Source organism: Anomaloglossus baeobatrachus, chromosome 2 (genome assembly GCF_048569485.1).
Source record: "Anomaloglossus baeobatrachus isolate aAnoBae1 chromosome 2, aAnoBae1.hap1, whole genome shotgun sequence".
In the NCBI taxonomy this organism is placed as follows: domain Eukaryota; kingdom Metazoa; phylum Chordata; class Amphibia; order Anura; family Aromobatidae; genus Anomaloglossus; species Anomaloglossus baeobatrachus.
Genome location: NC_134354.1, coordinates 426,050,312 through 426,071,158, shown reverse-complemented (window position 1 = coordinate 426,071,158; position 20,847 = coordinate 426,050,312). Strand labels below are relative to the sequence as shown.

Here is a 20,847-nt window from a genome sequence, read left to right as displayed (position 1 = left end):
AAATTTACTTTTTTCTTGGGAAAACCCTTTTAACTCCTTCACACCATGGCCATTTCCCATTTTTCTTTCATTTTGGAACCCTTCTTCCAAGAGTCATAACTTTTTTTTTTTTCCCATCAATATAGCTGTATGAGGGTTGAGTTGTAATTTTGAATAACACCACTCATTTTAGCATACATTATACTGGAAAATGAGGAAAAAATTTGAAGTGTGGTGAAATTGCAAAAAAGTGTAATTCTACAACTGTTTTTTGGCTTTTTTTTTTGTAATGTTCCCTATCTGGTAAAACTGACCTCACAGTATGATTCTCCAGGTCAGTATGAGTACATAAACACCAAACATGTATAGTTTAAAAAAAAAATAAGTAAAACAAATACAAAAAATGTATCTTTTTGGTACCATTTTCCAAGAACCATAATGATTTTTTTCAGGATCTGAGGCTAAGTGATGGCTTATTTTTTGTGCCCTGAGCCTACATTTTTACCTATTTATATACTATTATTGTGTAGATATAATGTTTTGATAGCCTTTTATTGTGTTTTCTTGCAATGTTGCGGCAGCCTAAAAATAAAAAATGTAATTGTAGAATTTTCTTTTTTTTTCATAACGCTGTTTACCGATCAGATGAATTTATTTTATATTTTTATTGATCATACATTTTTGAACTCAGGAATGCCAAATATGTGAATTTTTACTTTTTTAAATTGTTTTATTTTCAATGGGATAAAGGGGTCAGATTTGAACTTTTGTGTTTAATTTTTTTTAACATTTTTTTTCATATTTTTTAAAAGTTTATTTTTGTTAACTAGTCACCTTAGGGGACCTGATGCTGCGATCAGACTATACAGTGCATATAAAAAAAAAAAATCACAATTTCAGAAGGTTTGTAATGACAAACATGGCTGACATAATAACACATCAGCGCCTCGCAATCAAGTCATGGGTCCACTGATGGGAGCAAGGAATGACACGCCCCCCCCCCCCCCCCGCTGTCATGTGTTAAATCCTGCTGTCAGATTGACAGCAGAATTGAACTGGTTAACAGCTGTGGACGCATTTCCAATCCAACTGCGACAATAAGAGGCACATGACAGCTGATTAAATCAGCTGTGATGTGCGGGATATGATGTGGGCTCACCGTGCAAGCCCGCATCAAAGGCAGGGACACGACATATGCTGTAAGTATTCATCATATGTTGTGAAGGGGTTAACAACATACTGTAAAATCTATTAAGCATTAACTTTATAGTCTAAGAACACTGGTTGCTATGAATAATTATCACAAATACCATATGTTAAGCTGCATAGAGGCCATCACAACTTAAAATTAAAAAAAAATGTCATCATGGATTCCTTAGCCATCAAATATTATTGGATAGTGAGATTGTATTGGATTGAAATTCAAAAGGCTGATGTCTCTTTTAGATACTTTAACTAATGGGCAGTAATGGTCCTGCACATAAGCCTTTTTCTGACTATATCTGCCATTGTGCTTTGTGGACTGACGTCTGGAAGATGCCATTCCAACCACCAATGTCATCGAGGCACCTTCCTGTTTATGTGATGACATCCATCTTAACAAAACTGTAAACTTATTTGTCATAAACATTTTTATGGTGGTAAACAGTTTTCAGATGCTTTGAGAAAGATCACTGTATATTTTCAAAACTAAAGAGAAAAAAATATTATGCATTCGAAGCTCCAGCGAAGGCAGAATAAATATACAAAAATCCGGCCATCACAACCAGAAGTCTTTACATTCAGTGTTGGATGTGTGCGGCTTTGTAAATATTTTTCAGTATGTAAATTTGATTTTGTAAAGAGCAAAGCATAATATTCATTGATCTCTTCAGTGTTGTTGTTTTGTTTCCTGCTGTTTAGTTGTATTATTGCCACTTTTACTAAAGTCTTTTTAAGTTTATGTTATGTTTAACAAAGAAACTTCTATTTCCCTTTACAAATTTGGAGCCTAAGGTTTCAAGCAACTATGGTGTGGGTATGTTTGCGTAAAGGAGTTGTCCACTACTAGGCAACCCCATCTGATTCCACATGTTTCCCACAGGTAAAATAATAAAGCCTATTCTCACCTCCCATACCTTCGCAGTTCCAGTGGTGTCAGGGCTCACAATGCTGTTCCAGTGGTGTCACATGGAGTTGTTATATCACGCAAGCCATACATGCAATCAGCACCGGCTGTACTCACTTCCTGTTGATTGCTTGTTTGGTCCTCAGGCAGGGAGAAGGAAGCTGGCGCCGATTGGATGCGGAGCTCTTGTGAGCCCTGACACTGTTGGAAGGGCGCCGGTATGGGAGGTGAGTATAGACTTTATTATATTACCTGGGGGAAACGTGTAATCAGAAGGGGTTGTCTTAGTAGAGGAAAACCCTATAAGACACTTACAGTGATTCTATAGCCCTACTGTTTACATCCATAAGTGGATATACACACCCAGCTCCTCAATTCCTCGCACTTTTAGACATATATTGAATATACATGAGTGTCTTTTCAGACAAGTGTAATTTAAGTGTTATATGATATATTCTTTTAGATCATGTACATGTACCGGAAGGCAGGCAAGTGTGCAAAAGACATGAGCTGTATGTCAGCTTTCGAGATTTAGGTTGGCTGGTAAGTATTTATGTCTATGGTATAATCTCTTTATTATCTGTTAGTCGGTCTTTCTTTCAGATGTCCATTGTAAAAATGTATTTATTCATTTTACTAACTTATATTGCACCATTATATTCCCCAACACTAGATATCATCACTGTCCCTATTGGGGCTCACAATCTACAGGGGGGCAATAAGTATGTATACATCCTGATAAAATGGAAGTGGTTGCTGATACCACCTTACCGTTTGTGGCCTATTAGTGCATGGGAGAGGCCAAACATTTGAGGCTGGGTGAAGCCCATGGCGGCCATCTGCAAAGCCGCCATTCTTTGAATTCAACTTTACTTTTTTCAATGGGAAGGGGGTCATGTGACACATCAAACACATAGAGAATTGCACAAGACAACCAATGGTGTGCTTACTTTTAATGTAGTTTTATTCATTATTGAGTTATTGACACGTTTGTGACATGGGGAAAAGACAGTAACCCACTAAAGGATGTGCTCAAAGTGCTGCCCATTGTGTTGAATTGGCAACACGATTCTCTTCTCCCACTCTTGACACACCGCATGATCCAGGATCCAGGATGTGGAGTACCTGAAACAACAGATACAGGAGGCCTGTGGTAGCATTTCTTCAGCGGTATTGCTCTCGGTGTGTCAAGAGTGGGAGAAGAGAGGTTACTGTCATTTTTTCATGTCACAAACGTGACAATAACTCAAAAATGAATAAAGCTACATTAAAAATGAGCACACCATTGTTTTTCTTGTTCAATTCTCTATGTGTTTGATGTGCCACATGACCCCTTTCCGATGGAAAAAAGTAAAGTTGAATTCAAAATGGCGGCTTTGCAGATGGCCGCCATGGGTGTCACATGGCCTCAAATGATGTGGAGTACCTGAAACAACAGATACAGGAGGCCTGTGGTAGCATTTCTTCAGCGGTATTGCTCTCGGTGTGTCAAGAGTGGGAGAAGAGAGGTTACTGTCATTTTTTCATGTCACAAACGTGACAATAACTCAAAAATGAATAAAGCTACATTAAAAATGAGCACACCATTGTTTTTCTTGTGCAATTCTCAATGTGTTTGATGTGCCACATGACCCCTTTCCGATGGAAAAAAGTAAAGTTGAATTCAAAATGGCGGCTTTGCAGATGGCCGCCATGGGTGTCACATGGCCTCAAATGTTTGGCCCCTCCCATGGACTAATAGGCCACGAACGGTAAGGTGATATCAGCAACCACTTCCATTTTATCAAGGTGTATCCATGCTTATGGCCCACCCTGTATATTCCCTATCAGTATGTGTTTGGAGTGTAAGAGAAAACGGGAGTAGCGGTAGGAAACAGGAGTACCGGGAGAAAAAAAAAAAAAGAGTACTGGGAGGAAACCCAAGCAAATATAGGGATAATGTACAAAACTTCTTGCAGATGCTGTCATATTCATGATGTAAAAAAAAGATCCATATCTCATTTCCTTCTTATGCAGCTGTAAATGCTCATTAGATTATTAACAAAAAATCCACTAACACCATTCTGACTAATCGTAGTTGGTGCATAACTGAATTTGCCAACGGGACTTATGTACAAACTCCATAACAGTATACAAAATAGGAGAACAAGGAGTGTGACATGTATGGAATAGATTTATTTATATATCAGACAACCATTTTATTATATCCAAGTAGCAAGAGTAGATATCCCCAAAAAATGTTTTGTGTAAAACAGGACAATATAATAATGAATACTTCAACCTGTGTATAGGCATAAATATATAAACTTACAGTTAGGTCCAGAAATATTTGGACAGTGACACAATTTTCGCGAGTTGGGCTCTGCATGCCACCACATTGGATTTGAAATGAAACCTCTACAACAGAATTCAAGTGCAGATTGTAACGTTTAATTTGAAGGTTTGAACAAAAATATCTGATAGAAATTGTAGGAATTGTACACATTTCTTTACAAACACTCCACATTTTAGGAGGTCAAAAGTAATTGGACAAATAAACCAAACCCAAACAAAATATTTTTATTTTCAATATTTTGTTGCGAATCCTTTGGAGGCAATCACTGCCTTAAGTCTGGAACCCATGGACATCACCAAACGCTGGGTTTCCTCCTTCTTAATGCTTCGCCAGGCCTTTACAGCCGCAGCCTTCAGGTCTTGCTTGTTTGTGGGTCTTTCCGTCTTAAGTCTGGAGTTGAGCAAGTGAAATGCATGCTCAATTGGGTTAAGATCTGGTGATTGACTTGGCCATTGCAGAATGTTCCACTTTTTTGCACTCATGAACTCCTGGGTAGCTTTGGCTGTATGCTTGGGGTCATTGTCCATCTGTACTATGAAGCGTCGTCCGATCAACTTTGCGGCATTTGGCTGAATCTGGGCTGAAAGTATATCCCGGTACACTTCAGAATTCATCCGGCTACTCTTGTCTGCTGTTATGTCATCAATAAACACAAGTGACCCAGTGCCATTGAAAGCCATGCATGCCCATGCCATCACGTTGCCTCCACCATGTTTTACAGAGGATGTGGTGTGCCTTGGATCATGTGCCGTTCCCTTTCTTCTCCAAACTTTTTTCTTCCCATCATTCTGGTACAGGTTGATCTTGGTCTCATCTGTCCATAGAATACTTTTCCAGAACTGAGCTGGCTTCATGAGGTGTTTTTCAGCAAATTTAACTCTGGCCTGTCTATTTTTGGAATTGATGAATGGTTTGCATCTAGATGTGAACCCTTTGTATTTACTTTCATGGAGTCTTCTCTTTACTGTTGACTTTGAGACAGATACACCTACTTCACTGAGAGTGTTCTGGACTTCAGTTGATGTTGTGAACGGGTTCTTCTTCACCAAAGAAAGTATGCGGCGATCATCCACCACTGTTGTCATCCGTGGACGCCCAGGCCTTTTTGAGTTCCCAAGCTCACCAGTGAATTCCTTTTTTCTCAGAATGTACCCGACTGTTAATTTTGATACTCCAAGCATGTCTGCTATCTCTCTGATGGATTTTTTCTTTTTTTTCAGCCTCAGGATGTTCTGCTTCACCTCAATTGAGAGTTTCTTAGACCGCATGTTGTCTGGTCACAGCAACAGCTTCCAAATGCAAAACCACACACCTGTAATCAATCCCAGACCTTTTAACTACTTCATTGATTACAGGTTAACGAGGGAGACGCCTTCAGAGTTAATTGCAGCCCTTAGAGTCCCTTGTCCAATTACTTTTGGTCCCTTGAAAAAGAGGAGGCTATGCATTACAGAGCTATGATTCCTAAACCCTTTCTCCGATTTGGATGTGAAAACTCTCATATTGCAGCTGGGAGTGTGCACTTTCAGCCCATATTATATATATAATTGTATTTCTGAACATGTTTTTGTAAACAGCTAAAATAACAAAACTTGTGTCACTGTCCAAATATTTCTGGACCTAACTGTATATTAGGGCTGAAGGTGGGTAGGACAGTTTAACTCAAGAGACTTAAGGCTGCTTTACATGGTACGACCGATTGTGCGATTTCAGAATCGATCGTACCCGCCCCCGTCCTTTTTGCGTCACGGGCAAATCGCTGCCCGTGGCGCACAAAGTTGGTAACCCCCGTCACACATACTTACCTCTCGTGCGACCACGCTGTGGGCGGCGAACGTCCACTTCCTGGAGTGGGAGGGACGTTCAGCGTCACAGCGACGTCACACGGCCGCCGGCCAATAGAAGCGGAGGGGCGGAGATGAGCAGGATGTAAACATCCCGCCCACCTCCTTCCTTCCACATAGAGCCGGCGGCTGACGCGGGAGGCAGGTACGCGTTCATCGCTCCCCGGTGCCCGATTTCAGAACCGATATTATGGAACCTAGCGACTAGTACACGACTCACGATTTGTGAGCGATACTGCGTCGCTAGGAGGTGTCACACAGGTCGGCATCGCCAGCATTGCCGGATTTGCGTCACAAAAACCTTGACCCCGACGATCTATCGCACAATAGATTGTCTGGTGTAAAGCAGCCTTTAGGCTAGTTTCACACTTGCGTTGGACGGCTTCCGTAGCATTGCGTTGTGTGACGGATGCAACGGATGCGTTGCATATAGTGGCACAACGCAATGCTACGGATCGTACAAAACAACGGAAAACTTTCTTTTTTTTTTTTCTTCTTCTTTACAGTTTACCGGCAGCCGACTATTGTGAACGATCAGCCGATCGCTCTCAATAGCCGGCGGCCGAGCGCTCAGCTGAACGCCCTCACATGCCGGCGGCCGGGCAATCAGCTAAGCGCCCTGACATGCCGGCGGCTGAGCATGCCGGTGGCCGGTCGCTCAGCTGAATTCTATCACTTGCCGGCGGCCGGGCATGCCGGCGGGCGGTCGCTCAGCTGAATTCTATCACTTGCCGGCGGCCGGGCATGCCGGCGGGTGGTCGCTCAGCTGAGCGCTGTCACTTGCCGGCGTCCGGTCGCTCAGCTGAGCGCTGTCACTTGGGCGCTCAGCTGAGCGCTGTCACTTGCCGGCGGCCGGGCATGCCGGCGGGCGGGTGCTCAGCTTCGGCCACCGAGAGACAACAAAAATAAAGTTTGTGATTAAAAAAAAAAAAAAAGAGCATGCGCAGTGAAATCCTACGGATTGCGCTGCTCAAAAAAAGTTACATGCTGCATTCCTTCCGCCCGACGCAGCGTCAAAATAACGACGCTGCGTCGTCCAGCAGATGCAACGCAGACACTTGCGTTACAGTGCGTCATCCATACAAGTCTATGGAGAATAGCGCAGTGCGTTAACGGACTGCTCTATTCTCCATAGTGACGGAATGCGCTGAACGCAAGTGTGAAAGTAGCCTTAACAGTGGCTATGCAATGTAAACAAAGTCACTGAAATATCACATTTCCCAGTACAGGGCAATGCTTATATTGGGATTTTTAGGAGACCACATCTAAGTCATGTTCGGTTTAAAAGAAAACAGCCCCACAACAAACCTTTTCCCAGAGTGATAGGAACCCCAAGGTACGTTTCACTTTCATTACATAATATGTCTCATACAATCCAGACTGCTTCCTCAGGGATCTGCCTATGCCTAGAAACTGCCCTACCCACCTTCCGCCATAATATAAGTTTATATATTTATACCTATACACAGGTTATGTGCATTCATTGTTATATTGTCCTGTTTTACACAAAAAAAAAAAATTATATCTACTCTTGCCACTTGGATATGTTAAAATGTTTGTCTGATATATAAATCAATCTATTTCATGCATGTTCCACTCCTTGTTCTCCTGTTTTGTAAAATGCTGATTAGATGTAGTGTCTGACCTGTAAATTGTTGGTATTTTTTGTATTTATTTCCTTTGAAGAGACTTTGGCATAATTCCTCTGTTCCTGCACTCATAGCACAAGTGTCACACATACACTGAGATTTTAGTACAAAACTGCTCATCCCTTCTTACATCTTAGGCTATGTGCGCACGTTGCGTACAAGCCCTGCAGAAATTTCTGCAGCGATCTGAAGAGCACATGTGCGCTTTAGATCGCTGCAGAAATGTCCGTAGTGAGCGCCGATTCCATGCGCTCTGCCTGCAGCTCCTGCCATAGACAGAGCAGGAGCTGCCGGCAAAGCGCAGGAAAGAAGTGACATGTCACTTCTTTTTGCGCAGCGCTTCGGCAGTAGCCGAAGCGCTGCGCTCTTAAACGCCACGTGCGCACGGCCCCTGCACAGTCTCCATAGACTGTGCAGGGGACGCAGGACGCATGCAGTTACGCTGCGCTACAAAGCGCAGCGTAACTGCATGTTTTTACGCGACGTGCGCACATAGCCTTAGTCACTTACATAGACACTGAGGGGGAATGCTTCTGCAGCTCCCCCATACTTACCTGCTCCCCATGTATAGATGCATTTTTTCGTGAGTGATTTATAAACTTAAAGGGGTTTTCACACTAATAACCTTCATTTTAATCAACAGATCTTGGAATAATAATAATTTATATAATTGGATGTGTTTAAAAAAATGTTCCCGAGTTGAGATAATCTTATATATGTGCCCCTGCTATGTGCTGTGTAATGGCCGTGTCTGACCGTACAGGGACATGGTCTGATCGTAAAACAGCTCCTGGGTCAGGGAGGAGATAATAAAGTATATAGACATTATGGCATGGGATCACAATTAATCATTTCTTTGAAGTAAAACATTTTCTAAAAACAGGGAGGGAAATATTTTACCTCACAAAAAGTATAAGCTATGATCCTGTGCTATCCTGACTTTATACTCTTTTGCGTCCTCCCCTTCTGAATTGTGGTATGTTCAGACCATGTCCCTGTATGATCAGACACGGCCGTTACACAGCACATAGCAGGGGCACATATATAAGATTATCTCAGCACAGGAACATTTTTTGGTTTTTTAAACATCCAATTGTGGAAATTATTATTATTCCAAGATCTATTGATTAAAATTACCTTTGTGAGATAAACTCTTTAAGGAGTTTCCTGGTTTGGAAAGTCCCTATCTTCCAGTTCCAGTAAGAATTTTTTTCTTTTCATTAAGTGTGCTTTACTCACCCTTCCTGGGTCCAGCACTATGTCTGCACCATCGCTCCAGGTGTATGTTTTCTTTTTCGCTCTATTGGGAGACCCAGACAATTGGGTGTATAGGCTATGCCTCCGGAGGCAGCACAAAGTATTACACTCAAAAGTGTTAAGCCCCTCCCCTTCTGCCTATACACCCCCCGTGCTCCCACGGGCTCCTCAGTTTTTTGCTTTGTGAGGGGAAGGGCGGGACGCCGCACGGAGCGAGCAGCAATGAGGGCTGGAGTATGATTTACATGCTCCACTCCCCTCACTGTGCACAGTGTGAGCGCCCGTTTCGCGCTCTTTCCAGGCCACGCCCACAGCTTCCTCAGCTCGTCAGGACGCCGCAGCCATTCCTGTCAGCTCCACCGACGCTGCAGAGAGGGACATATTCATGGGAGACCCAGACACGGTCTCTGGTGGCCTCACAACCGCTTAGGCGGCTGGTAAGCAGCACATGTGGTGCTAGCCCCATGGTGCTGTATTGTATTGGTACATTATTTGTGTACTGTATATAATTTACACTGTATGAGCACAGTTCTTTCTGGCTATATACCCTATTGTGTTACTCAGGGAAAACTATAGCATGGCGCCCACAAAAGGCAGGGGTGCCAAAACACAGGCTTATTATGTTGCCTGCGCCGCATGTAAGACCCAGCTACCGGCAGGTTCCACTGACCCTCATTGTGTACAGTGTTCGACCCCTGTGACACTTCCTCAGCCGGATCCTCTGCTAAGAGGGGCCCAGGGGGAGCCACCTGTTGACAATGTCCAGGTGACGGGGACTGAGTTTGCAGCCTTTAAGGATCAACTCTCTGAGACTATGGCTAAGATACTAGAAGCCTTGCAGTCCAGACCGGTATCTCAGCAAAGGGACTCTGTTGAATCATTGTTCCCTGACCCCCCTCAGTTGGACCAACAATGTCCTCACGGGGTATCTCATACATCCCAGACGGAGGGTTCGGACTTAGAACCTAGCCCCAGATCGTCTAAGCGGGCCCGCTTAGAATTTCCCTCGACATCATATTGTTTAGGGTCTCAGCGGGGGGATTCTCTGGTTGATGATGCGGAGACAGCTGATCAGGATTCTGATCCTGGGAGCGCTCTCAATCTTAATTCTCCAGACGGGGACGCCATAGTGAATGATCTTATTGCATCCATTCATCAGTTGCTGGATATTCTTCCCTCAGCCCCTCCGGCGGAGGAGTCAGATTCTCAGCAGGAGAAATTTCGCTTCAGGTTCCCCAAGCGTACACAGAGTATGTTTCTAGACCACTCTGATTTCAGAGAGGCAATCCAGAATCACCATGCTTGTCCGGATAAGCGTTTCTCTAAGCGCCTTAAGGATACACGTTATCCTTTTCCCCCGGAAGTGGTTAAAGGTTGGATTCAATGTCCCAAAGTGGATCCTCCAATCTCCAGACTGGCGGCTAGATCCATACTTGCAGTGGAAGATGGGGCCTCGCTTAAAGATGCCACTGACAGGCAGATGGAGCTCTGGATGAAATCCATCTATGAAGCTATCGGAGCTTCTTTTGCCCCAGCATTCGCAGCCGTATGGGCGCTACAAGCTATATCAGCAGGTCAAGCGAAAATTGAAGCGGCCGCGCCACAAGTGGCTTCCATTACCTCCCAGACCTCGGCAATTGCGTCTTACGCTATGAATGCTGTCCTGGACTCTGTGAGTCGTACGGCAGTTGCGACCGCCAATTCGGTAGTAGTCCGCAGGGCCTTGTGGCTACGGGAGTGGAAGGCAGATTCCGCTTCCAAAAAGCGTTTAACCGGTTTGCCAATTTCTGGCGACAGGCTCTTTGGCGAGCGCCTGGATGAGATCATCAAACAATCCAAGGGAAAGGATACATCCTTACCCCAGCCCAAGCAGAACCTCTCCCAACAGAGGAGAGGGCAGTCGAGGTTTCGGTCCTTTCGGGGCGCGGGCAGGTCCCATTTCTCCTCGTCCAAGAGGTCTCAGAAAGAACAAAGGAACTCTGATGCATGGCGGTCTAAGTCACGTCCTAAAAAGGCCATTGGGAGCACCGCTAACAAAGCGGCTGCCTCATGACTTTCTACCTCCTCTAGTAGCATCCTCGGTCGGTGGCAGGCTCTCCCGCTTTTGCGACACCTGGCTGCCACAAATAAAAGACCGCTGGGTGAGAGACATTCTCTCTCACGGTTACAAGATAGAGTTCACCTCTCGTCCCCCGACTCGATTCTTCCGGTCCTCTCCGCCTCCCGAGCGAGCCGAGGCTCTTCGGCAGGCGCTGGGCACCCTGAAGGCAGAAGGAGTGGTGGTCCCTGTTCCTCTTCAGCAACAGGGCCACGGTTTTTACTCCAACTTGTTTGTGGTCCCAAAGAAGGACGGGTCCTTCCGTCCTGTCCTGGACCTGAAACTTCTCAACAAACACGTAAAGATCAGGCGGTTCCGGATGGAATCCCTCCGTTCCGTCATCGCCTCAATGTCACAGGGAGATTTCCTTGCATCGATCGATATCAAGGATGCTTATCTCCACGTTCCGATTGCCCCAGAGCACCAACGCTTCTTGCGCTTCGCCATGGAAAACGAACACCTGCAGTTCGTGGCACTACCATTCGGCCTGGCAACAGCCCCACGGGTTTTCACCAAGGTTATGGCTACTGTAGTAGCGGTCCTCCATTCTCAGGGTCATTCTGTGATCCCGTACTTGGACGATCTGTTGATCAAGGCACCCTCTCAAGAGGCATGCCAACACAGCCTCGACGTTACCCTGGAGACTCTCCAGAGTTTCGGGTGGATCATCAATTTTCCAAAGTCAAATCTGACACCGGCCCAATCGCTGACGTACCTTGGCATGGAGTTTCATACCCTCTCAGCGATAGTGAAGCTTCCGCTGATCAAACAGCAGTCACTACAGAAAGGGGTACAGTCTCTCATTCAAGGCCAGTCACACCCCTTGAGGCGCCTCATGCACTTCTTGGGGAAGATGGTGGCAGCAATGGAGGCAGTTCCTTTCGCGCAGTTTCACCTGCGTCCCCTTCAATGGGACATCCTACGCAAATGGGACAGGAAGCCGACGTCCCTCGACAGGAACGTCTCCCTCTCTCAGGCGACCAAAGCCTCCCTTCGGTGGTGGCTTCTTCCCACTTCATTATCGAAGGGGAAATCCTTCCTTCCCCCATCCTGGGAAGTAGTTACGACAGACGCGAGTCTGTCAGGATGGGGAGCGGTTTTTCTCCACCACAGGACTCAGGGTACGTGGACCCGGCAAGAGTCCTCGCTTCAGATCAATGTTCTGGAAATTCGGGCAGTGTATCTTGCCCTGAAAGCGTTCCAGCAGTGGCTGGCAGGCAAGCAGATCCGAATTCAGTCGGACAATTCCACAGCGGTGGCATACATCAATCACCAAGGCGGCACACGCAGTCGTCAAGCCTTCCAGGAAGTCCGGCGGATCTTGATGTGGGTGGAAGCCACGTCCTCCACCATATCCGCAGTTCACATCCCAGGCGTGGAAAACTGGGAAGCAGATTATCTCAGTCACCAGGGCATGGACGCAGGGGAATGGTCCCTTCACCCGGACGTGTTTCAGGAGATCTGTTGCCGCTGGGGGGTGCCGGACGTCGACCTCATGGCGTCCCGGCACAACAACAAGGTACCAATGTTCATGGCACGGTCTCAAGACCCCAGAGCTCTGGCGGCAGACGCCTTAGTTCAGGATTGGTCGCAGTTTCAGCTCCCGTATGTGTTTCCTCCGCTGGCACTGTTGCCCAGAGTGTTACGCAAGATCAGGGCCGACTGCCGCCGCGCCATCCTCGTCGCTCCAGACTGGCCGAGGAGGTCGTGGTACCCGGATCTGTGGCATCTCACGGTCGGCCAACCGTGGGCACTACCAGACCGAACAGACTTGCTGTCTCAAGGGCCGTTTTTCCATCTGAATTCTGCGGCCCTCAACCTGACTGCGTGGCCATTGAGTCCTGGATCCTAGCGTCTTCAGGATTATCTCAGGATGTCATTGCCACTATGAGACAGGCTAGGAAACCAACGTCCGCCAAGATCTATCACAGGACGTGGAAAATTTTTCTGTCATGGTGCTCTGCTCAGGGTTTTTCTCCCTGGCCATTTGCATTACCTACTTTTCTGTCCTTCCTTCAATCTGGACTGGAAAAGGGTTTGTCGCTTGGCTCCCTTAAGGGACAAGTTTCTGCGCTCTCGGTGTTTTTCCAGAAGCGCCTAGCTAGACTTCCACAGGTACGCACGTTCCTGCAGGGAGTTTGTCACATCGTTCCACCTTACAAGCGGCCGTTAGAACCCTGGGATCTGAACAGGGTGCTGATGGTTCTTCAGAAACCACCATTCGAGCCAATGAGAGATATCTCTCTCTCACGCCTTTCGCAGAAGGTGGTCTTCCTAGTAGCAGTCACCTCTCTTCGGAGAGTGTCTGAGCTAGCAGCGTTGTCATGCAAAGCCCCTTTTCTGGTGTTTCACCAGGACAAGGTGGTTCTACGTCCGGTTCCGGAATTTCTCCCTAAGGTTGTATCCCCCTTTCATCTCAATCAGGATATCTCCTTACCTTCTTTTTATCCTCATCCAGTTCACCAATGTGAAAAGGATTTGCACTTGTTAGATCTGGTGAGAGCACTCAGATTCTACATTTCTCGTACGGCGCCCCTGCGCCGCTCGGATGCACTCTTTGTCCTTGTCGCTGGCCAGCGTAAAGGGTCACAGGCTTCCAAATCAACCCTGGCTCGGTGGATCAAGGAGCCAATTATCGAAGCTTACCGTTCGGCTGGGCTTCTGGTTCCCTCAGGGCTGAAGGCCCATTCTACCAGAGCCGTGGGCGCGTCCTGGGCTTTGAGGCACCAGGCTGCGGCTCAGCAGGTGTGTCAGGCGGCTACCTGGTCGAGCCTGCACACTTTCACGAAACACTATCAGGTGCATACCTATGCTGCGGCGGATGCCAGCCTAGGTAGACGAGTCCTTCAGGCGGTGGTTGCCCACCTGTAGGAAAGGGCCGTTTTACGGCTCTCTTACGAGGTATTATTCTACCCACCCAGGGACTGCTTTTGGACGTCCCCAATTGTCTGGGTCTCCCAATAGAGCGAAAAAGAAGAACGGAATTTTGTTTACTTACCGTAAATTCCTTTTCTTCTAGCTCTAATTGGGAGACCCAGCACCCGCCCCTGTTTTTTTACACATGTTGTTCATGTTGAATGGTTTCAGTTCTCCGATGTTCCTTCGGATTGAAGTTATTTTAAACCAGTTTGTAATTATATTTCCTCCTTCTTGCTTTTGCACCAAAACTGATGAGCCCGTGGGAGCACGGGGGGTGTATAGGCAGAAGGGGAGGGGCTTAACACTTTTGAGTGTAATACTTTGTGCTGCCTCCGGAGGCATAGCCTATACACCCAATTGTCTGGGTCTCCCAATTAGAGCTAGAAGAAAAGGAATTTACGGTAAGTAAACAAAATTCCGTTCATTGTCTGTAACACTGAAATCACATCAATAGCGCTGTAGCCAATAGGTGAGTCCAGAGGCTCTGTCCAATTAGATGCCAGAGCCACTGAGCTTACTGATTGGCTGCAACACTGCTACAGTGAAGTCAGCCCTGCTAACAATAAAGGCTCCTTCACATGTCAGTTTTTCCCATACAAGTACAATCCATGGAGTAGTTCACTTCAGAGTTTTTTCCTCAGACCGAGTGGTCTGCACAAAAGTACAGTGTTGGATCAAACTTGCCAATGCAAATCTATGGATTCATAAAAAAAAAAATCAGACAGCACTCGGAGGCCATCTGCGTGATGTCCATTTTCCACACACTGTGTAATAGAAGTGTGACGCCCTGGCAAAACCAGGTAGTCACAAATAGGCCCATACATAACACCTTCCCTCATTAGGAAACACACAGCCAACCAGTAAACCCTAGCCAACCCCCTTAGGGAGAGATAGACACACCAGTGGGCGTGGCCAGGCAGTTGGGACATGCCCACCCAGGGGTCCAGACAGCCCGGGGGCGGGAAAGTAATTCAGTGTGTCTTAGAGTTCGGTTTGGAGAGGAGTGTGGGCTGGAGCTAGGGGTAGCTCCAGCAGTCAAGTCCAAGTTCAATGGTGCCAGGGTATGAGCCCTGGTGCCTTGGCTAGGAGGCAGACGGTGGCCTCCGTCAGCAGGAGACGGGAAGACGGCTCGGTGGAACCGAGGTGGACCAGGCCAGGGTTGTAGCCTGCCGCTAACCGACAAGGGGAACCGACCCGGAAACCGTAGCACAAAGGGGGATACTTGGACCCTGAAGCCAGGACTAGAACCTAATGGAGCTGCTTAATTCACAGATTGAGGCCAGGACTAGAGGTCCTGTTCCACCCAAAGTCTCTCATAGAAGACAACAGCCCACCGATTAGGGATAAGAGGTCACCGCCAGGGCCCATAGATCCCACGGGCCAGCGTCTGCGGGCACGGCTCCTTAGGCCACATCCAGCCGGGAGCGGACTCTTAAGTTTCAAACTGGGAAGTCATTTCTACTTAAAGCAGTGCAGGAAAAGGATAGAGACCACTAAAGATGAGCCACTCCCCTGATGTTCGAGTTCGGTTTGGTTCATCGAACGGAGGACAAGTTCGACGAACGCTCGACGACCACCACTCGAACCCCATTAAAAACAATTGCAGGCAAACAAAAACACATAAAAACCACATAGAAAACACCTTCAAAGGTGTCAAAAAGGTGACAAACAACTCCCAAGACACCACAAACACATGGGAAAGTGACAAAGACATATACTCATGCAAAACAAAAGAGATGGACGAGTAAAAAGAGGAGGAGACTCAGATATAGGTGTATCTGCAAGTGAATGAACATCGATGCCATTACTGTGCAACTTGAGCCTTGCTCATTTTGGTCTTCCAATCTGGCTGAATTGACAGAGCTCGCCACTTACGCCTTGAGGATCTTGTCGTGTCCCGCAGCCAGCGTTCTCTCGGAACGTGTCTTCAGTGCTGCCTGGTGTGTGCTGACAGATAAGCGCACGCGTCTGTCCAGTGAAAATGTGGACATGGATCACAGAGGACTTTTCGACCCTTGTGTCATCCAGGGGAGGCGAAAGGCTGGTGTATTTTTGAGAGTGCTTCATGCAAAGCATCTTTTTAAGTTTACAACTGGGGGACAACTGATGCCAGTGAAGGGGTGTGTGTGGCCCAATTTTTGGAAACAAGGGAGACTGTGGTTGGAGTCCCCTTGTTTTGAAAAATGACCCAAGATGAATAAGTCATGGATCTGCAAGGACTTTTCTACCCCTGTGTCATCCAGGGGAGGCGAAAGGCTGGTGTATTTTTGAGAGCGCTTCATGCAAATCATCTTTTTAAGTTTACAACTGGGGGACAACTGATGCCAGTGAAGTGGTGTGTGTGTGTGTGTGGCACAATTTTTGGAAACGAGGGAGACTGTGGTTGGAGTCCCCTTTTTTTTTTAAAAAAAAATGACCCAAGATGAGTAAGTCATGGTTCCGCAAGGGCATTTCTACCCCTTTTTCATCCAGGGGAGGCGAAAGGCTGGTGTATTTTTGAGAGTGCTTCATGCAAATCATCTTTTTAAATTTGCAACTGGGGGACAACTGATGCCAGTGAAGTGGTGTGTGTGTGTGTGTGTGTGGCACAATTTTTGGAAACGAGGGAGACTGTGGTTGGAGTCCCCTTGCTGTGTTTTACATGACATGCCTAAGAGGTTGACTTTCAGCATCTGAAAGCTGTTGGCTACAGAAATGCGGTCTTTCCACCCTTCTTACACATAGCATTTTCAAGACCTTATGCCCATCGCAGTGTCCCAAGAGCCGATGCCCAGTCGCTGCTCCTTCTCCAAGAAAGGCGTGCCCGCGCTACACCAGCATGTCGCACACAACATCACCGCTTCCTTGAGAAACTCTGCATGTGACAGGGTGCATTTCACTACAGATAATTGGACAAGTAATCATGGACAGGGGCATTACATGTCACTGACTGGGCACTGGGTAACTATGGTGAGGGATGGAGAAGGGTCTGTTGTACAAGTCTTGCCATCCCCACGAGTTGTGCGTCAATCCTTTCTCTGTATGTAGAAGTTCCTACACTGCTTCTGCCTCCTCAACCTCGTCTAGGTCCTCAACCTCCTCTCAAAACCCATCTGGTAAGGCCACACACATTGTAACTGTGCACAAGGTATCCCACACACCTCCTTACTATGCTGGTAGCAGAGCTCAACGCCATCAGGCGGTCAAATCTTTACTTTGAAATGTATGGGAAATGTGAGTCACACCGCTGAGGAGTTGTAGACGGTTAGCTCTGGAGACCGAGTTTCATCAATGGTTGTCTCCACTCAACCAGCAGCCAGGGAAGGTCATGTGCGACAATGATGCAAACCTGGGTGCGGCCCTTCGCCGGGACAATGTGACACACGTGCCTTGTATGGCTCACGTGTTGAACCTGGTTGTCCAGCAATTTTTAAACCACTATCCTGGCTTACATGGCCTTCTGCAGAGGGCACGGTGAAATGCCTGCCTGGATTCACACACTCATATGGGCTGTAAAGGATAGCCTAGAGGGAAGCCACTCAACAAGCTGCACCCCTAGAACCCTGAAACCCTTTAACCCCTATACAAGTATTTGGAATTACACAGGGCTCAAGGTGATCAATACTGTGGAAGGTTGCAGTCCGAGAGAGTAGTAGTCAGGCAGGGTAAAACCATGAATTGAGGAACAGGAACAGAATCGGATGGCCAGGACTTAATCAGAAAACAAGCAGAGGTCTAATGCAGATCGGGCAACCAGGTACATAAACATGAGGCAGGAGACGTAGTCAGGAAACAAGCGGTAGTCAGCACACAAAATCACAAAACAGAACTGGGCGGAACAGGAAGCAGAAGTTCAGAACTATGTCTGGCAGTGGTCAGCAGACAAGAGGGGCCTAAAAAAGGGTGTGGTGTCTTCCCATTGGTTGTAGATGAATGATGTTACTTCAGCTGTGAGACAACAACCACCTACAGTCAGCCATTGGTACTGAAGATCTCAAGGTAACCCTGCCCAGTGGCTGTGCGGAACCTGCAGCCACCGGCGCCGCTGTCATCGACTCCTCTCCCATCAACAGCACTATCTACGAAAGGAACACGGTGTCACCTGGCGATCGGAGTACAAGTTGCTGGAACAGACTCCAGTGGTGAGTCTGGTGACGTAACAGCCGTGTGCGACAATGATGCAAACCTGGATGGCCCCTTCGCCAGGGCAATGTGAGACACGTGCCTTGTATGGCTGACGTGTTCAACCTGGTTGTCCATCAATTTTTAAACCACTATCCCGGCCTACATGGCCTTCTGCAGAGGGTATGCTCGCTATGTGCTCACTTCCACCGTTCACACCCAGCAGATGAACAACTTGCATCACTCCAGAAGTCTTTCGGTCTGCCTGTTCACCGCCTGCAATGCGATTTGCCGACACGCAGGAAGTTGAATCTGCACATGTTGCAGCGCCTGTGGCAGCACCGGTGAGCCCTGCTGCAATACATTATGACTATGCAATACGTTAGCCTGGGCTAATGAGATCCAGAGGTGGGGCAGATCACGCTGCTGGAGTGGTCTCAGATCAAGTACCTATGCACCCTTCTTCACAGTTTACAAATGGCGACGAAGATGTTAAGTGCTGACGATGCCATTATCATTATGACAATTCTGATCATCTACATGCTGGAGCACACTCTAAACATTATTCAGAGTCAGGTGGTGGGACAAGAGGAAGGGGAGGAAGTACAGGAGGAGTCATATGCGGAAGGGATAACAAGATCTACAAGGTCCACACGTTCAGCAGCACCAAGGCGGCAGGCATGGGACGGTGGGGGAGAGGGATTAACAAGGGTGCATAGTATCAGCCAAACTGTTGAGGAAGGTGCAGGAGCCCAGGAAGAAATGGAGGACGAACTGGCGATAGGCATGGAAGACTCAGTAGATGAGGGAGAGCTTGATCACATTTCTGTTCTGCGAGGTTGGTGGGAGAGGGCAGAGGAAGGAAGCATGATTTCTCACCTCTCCGCCACCAACACAGCAACAACTTGGTCCTCCTGGATGCGCAATACACATGAGCGCCTTCTTGCTGCACTACCTACAACATGACCCTCAAATTGTGCAAATTAGAAGGAATGCTGACTACTGGGTGGCCACATACTCAGTACAAAACAAAATTTGGCAAAGTAAGTCCTGCCATAAAAAGAGACGCACGTATGTATGAGTATCAGCAGAAGCTGGTTCGCAATCTTAGATCGGCTTTTCCACTAAACACCAGTGCTGCACATAGTGAATCTCAACGCTTTGTCATGGCTAGGAGGAAATGGTCTTTCACTTGTCCACATCTGAGGGACCGAGGGGTGGATGCTGTGCTGAGACGGCGTTGAGTAGGGTGTCCCTGCAGAGTTGCAAATTTGGTCATATACAAAATGAGTGGAAAAAGGCCAGATGCTGGTGGAAAGGGGAACAGGTGTTTTAGAAAGGGGAAAGTTTGTGTCCGTGGGTTTGGTGGTTAAGCAACAGTAACATCTACTGAAGAAGCACCATCTGTTACAGTGGGACTGGCAGATTTGGATAAGGTGGTATATATCCCAATCGCCAGTCGGGGTCCACCGTGCTCCTAGATGGAAAAGAAGATGCTGGCAACCTGAAGGTTAGGCGGCGGATACTGAGCTGGGTGGCTCTGAAACAAATAGTAGCCTGAACCGAGTTAGACGAAAATCGGTTCTGGAGACTGGGAACCCTGTTAGCGTCACAAGGTCCACACACCCACCCAGCCCAGGACCTCCCTGTTAACAACACAGGGGCCATTGGGTACGCTGTCCGTGTCCGTAGGGGGCACACCTGTGGACAGTAGGCGCAGCAGCAGTAGCCCAGTTAATGCCACTGTGCTGTAGTAGCAGGACTGGTAGGACAGGAGCTGTTCGTAACCGTTCTGCGTTACCAAGTGTGGTGGCGTCCTGCACCGACACCCTATCCCTGCCTACCTCTGGCCTATAGCCGCAATGGGTTCAACACATGGAGGTGTGAACTGTCTGAGCATAATTGAAGACTGCGCACATCCTCGTTGTCTCCGGCCCCTTTTCTAACCTGGGTCCGCCCCAACCCAGGGTGGACCACAATGCACCTCCATGAGCAAAAGCAGAGTGCCACGTCATCAGTGACATAACCAGCGGCCTATCCGGAACCGCCACTTCAATGATGACCTCATGGCAGCCACGCTCCAAACACTTCACCAGTCATCGTCTGACGAACAATGATGAGGTGCCAAATCATAGGGGGGGCCTCTGCGAGCCAGTCCGAAGTGGCCACATCATCGGGAAACACCTGATGCCTATTATGAAATGACACCTCACGGACATGGCCATTGAGTTCCTTTATTGATCTAGCCTCTGATGCAGTAAGTGCCTGAGCATGCTCATTTGCCTGAAAACAGTCTCAGAAAACAGACTATCAGCTTCTGCATGCTCTGTAGGCACAACACAGGACTTAGACACGGCACGGAGTCCAAGTACCTGAGGCTTTTCGCACTAAGTGAGGGAGAATGCACAGTAGCACAAACTGAGGCCTCAAGAATGGCACAGTCATGCTGGGCATGCTCACTAGGCGAAATACTGTACTTAGGCTGTGTCCGTGGTACATCGGCACATGGATGCACAATAGCCGTCTCTCCACACTTAGACATGGATGAGGAAGCAGCC

General features: G+C 47.4%; 1 protein-coding gene across 1 annotated transcript in view; it reads left to right on the top strand.

The window, feature by feature from the left end:
• Positions 1-20,847, top strand: part of LOC142290214 (bone morphogenetic protein 8A-like) — a 167,598-nt gene that overhangs the window by 127,332 nt on the left and 19,419 nt on the right. The window contains exon 5 of the mRNA XM_075334161.1: positions 2,550-2,629. Within this exon, the coding sequence (XP_075190276.1) occupies positions 2,550-2,629 (80 nt within the window). The remainder of the gene's footprint in view (positions 1-2,549; positions 2,630-20,847) is intronic.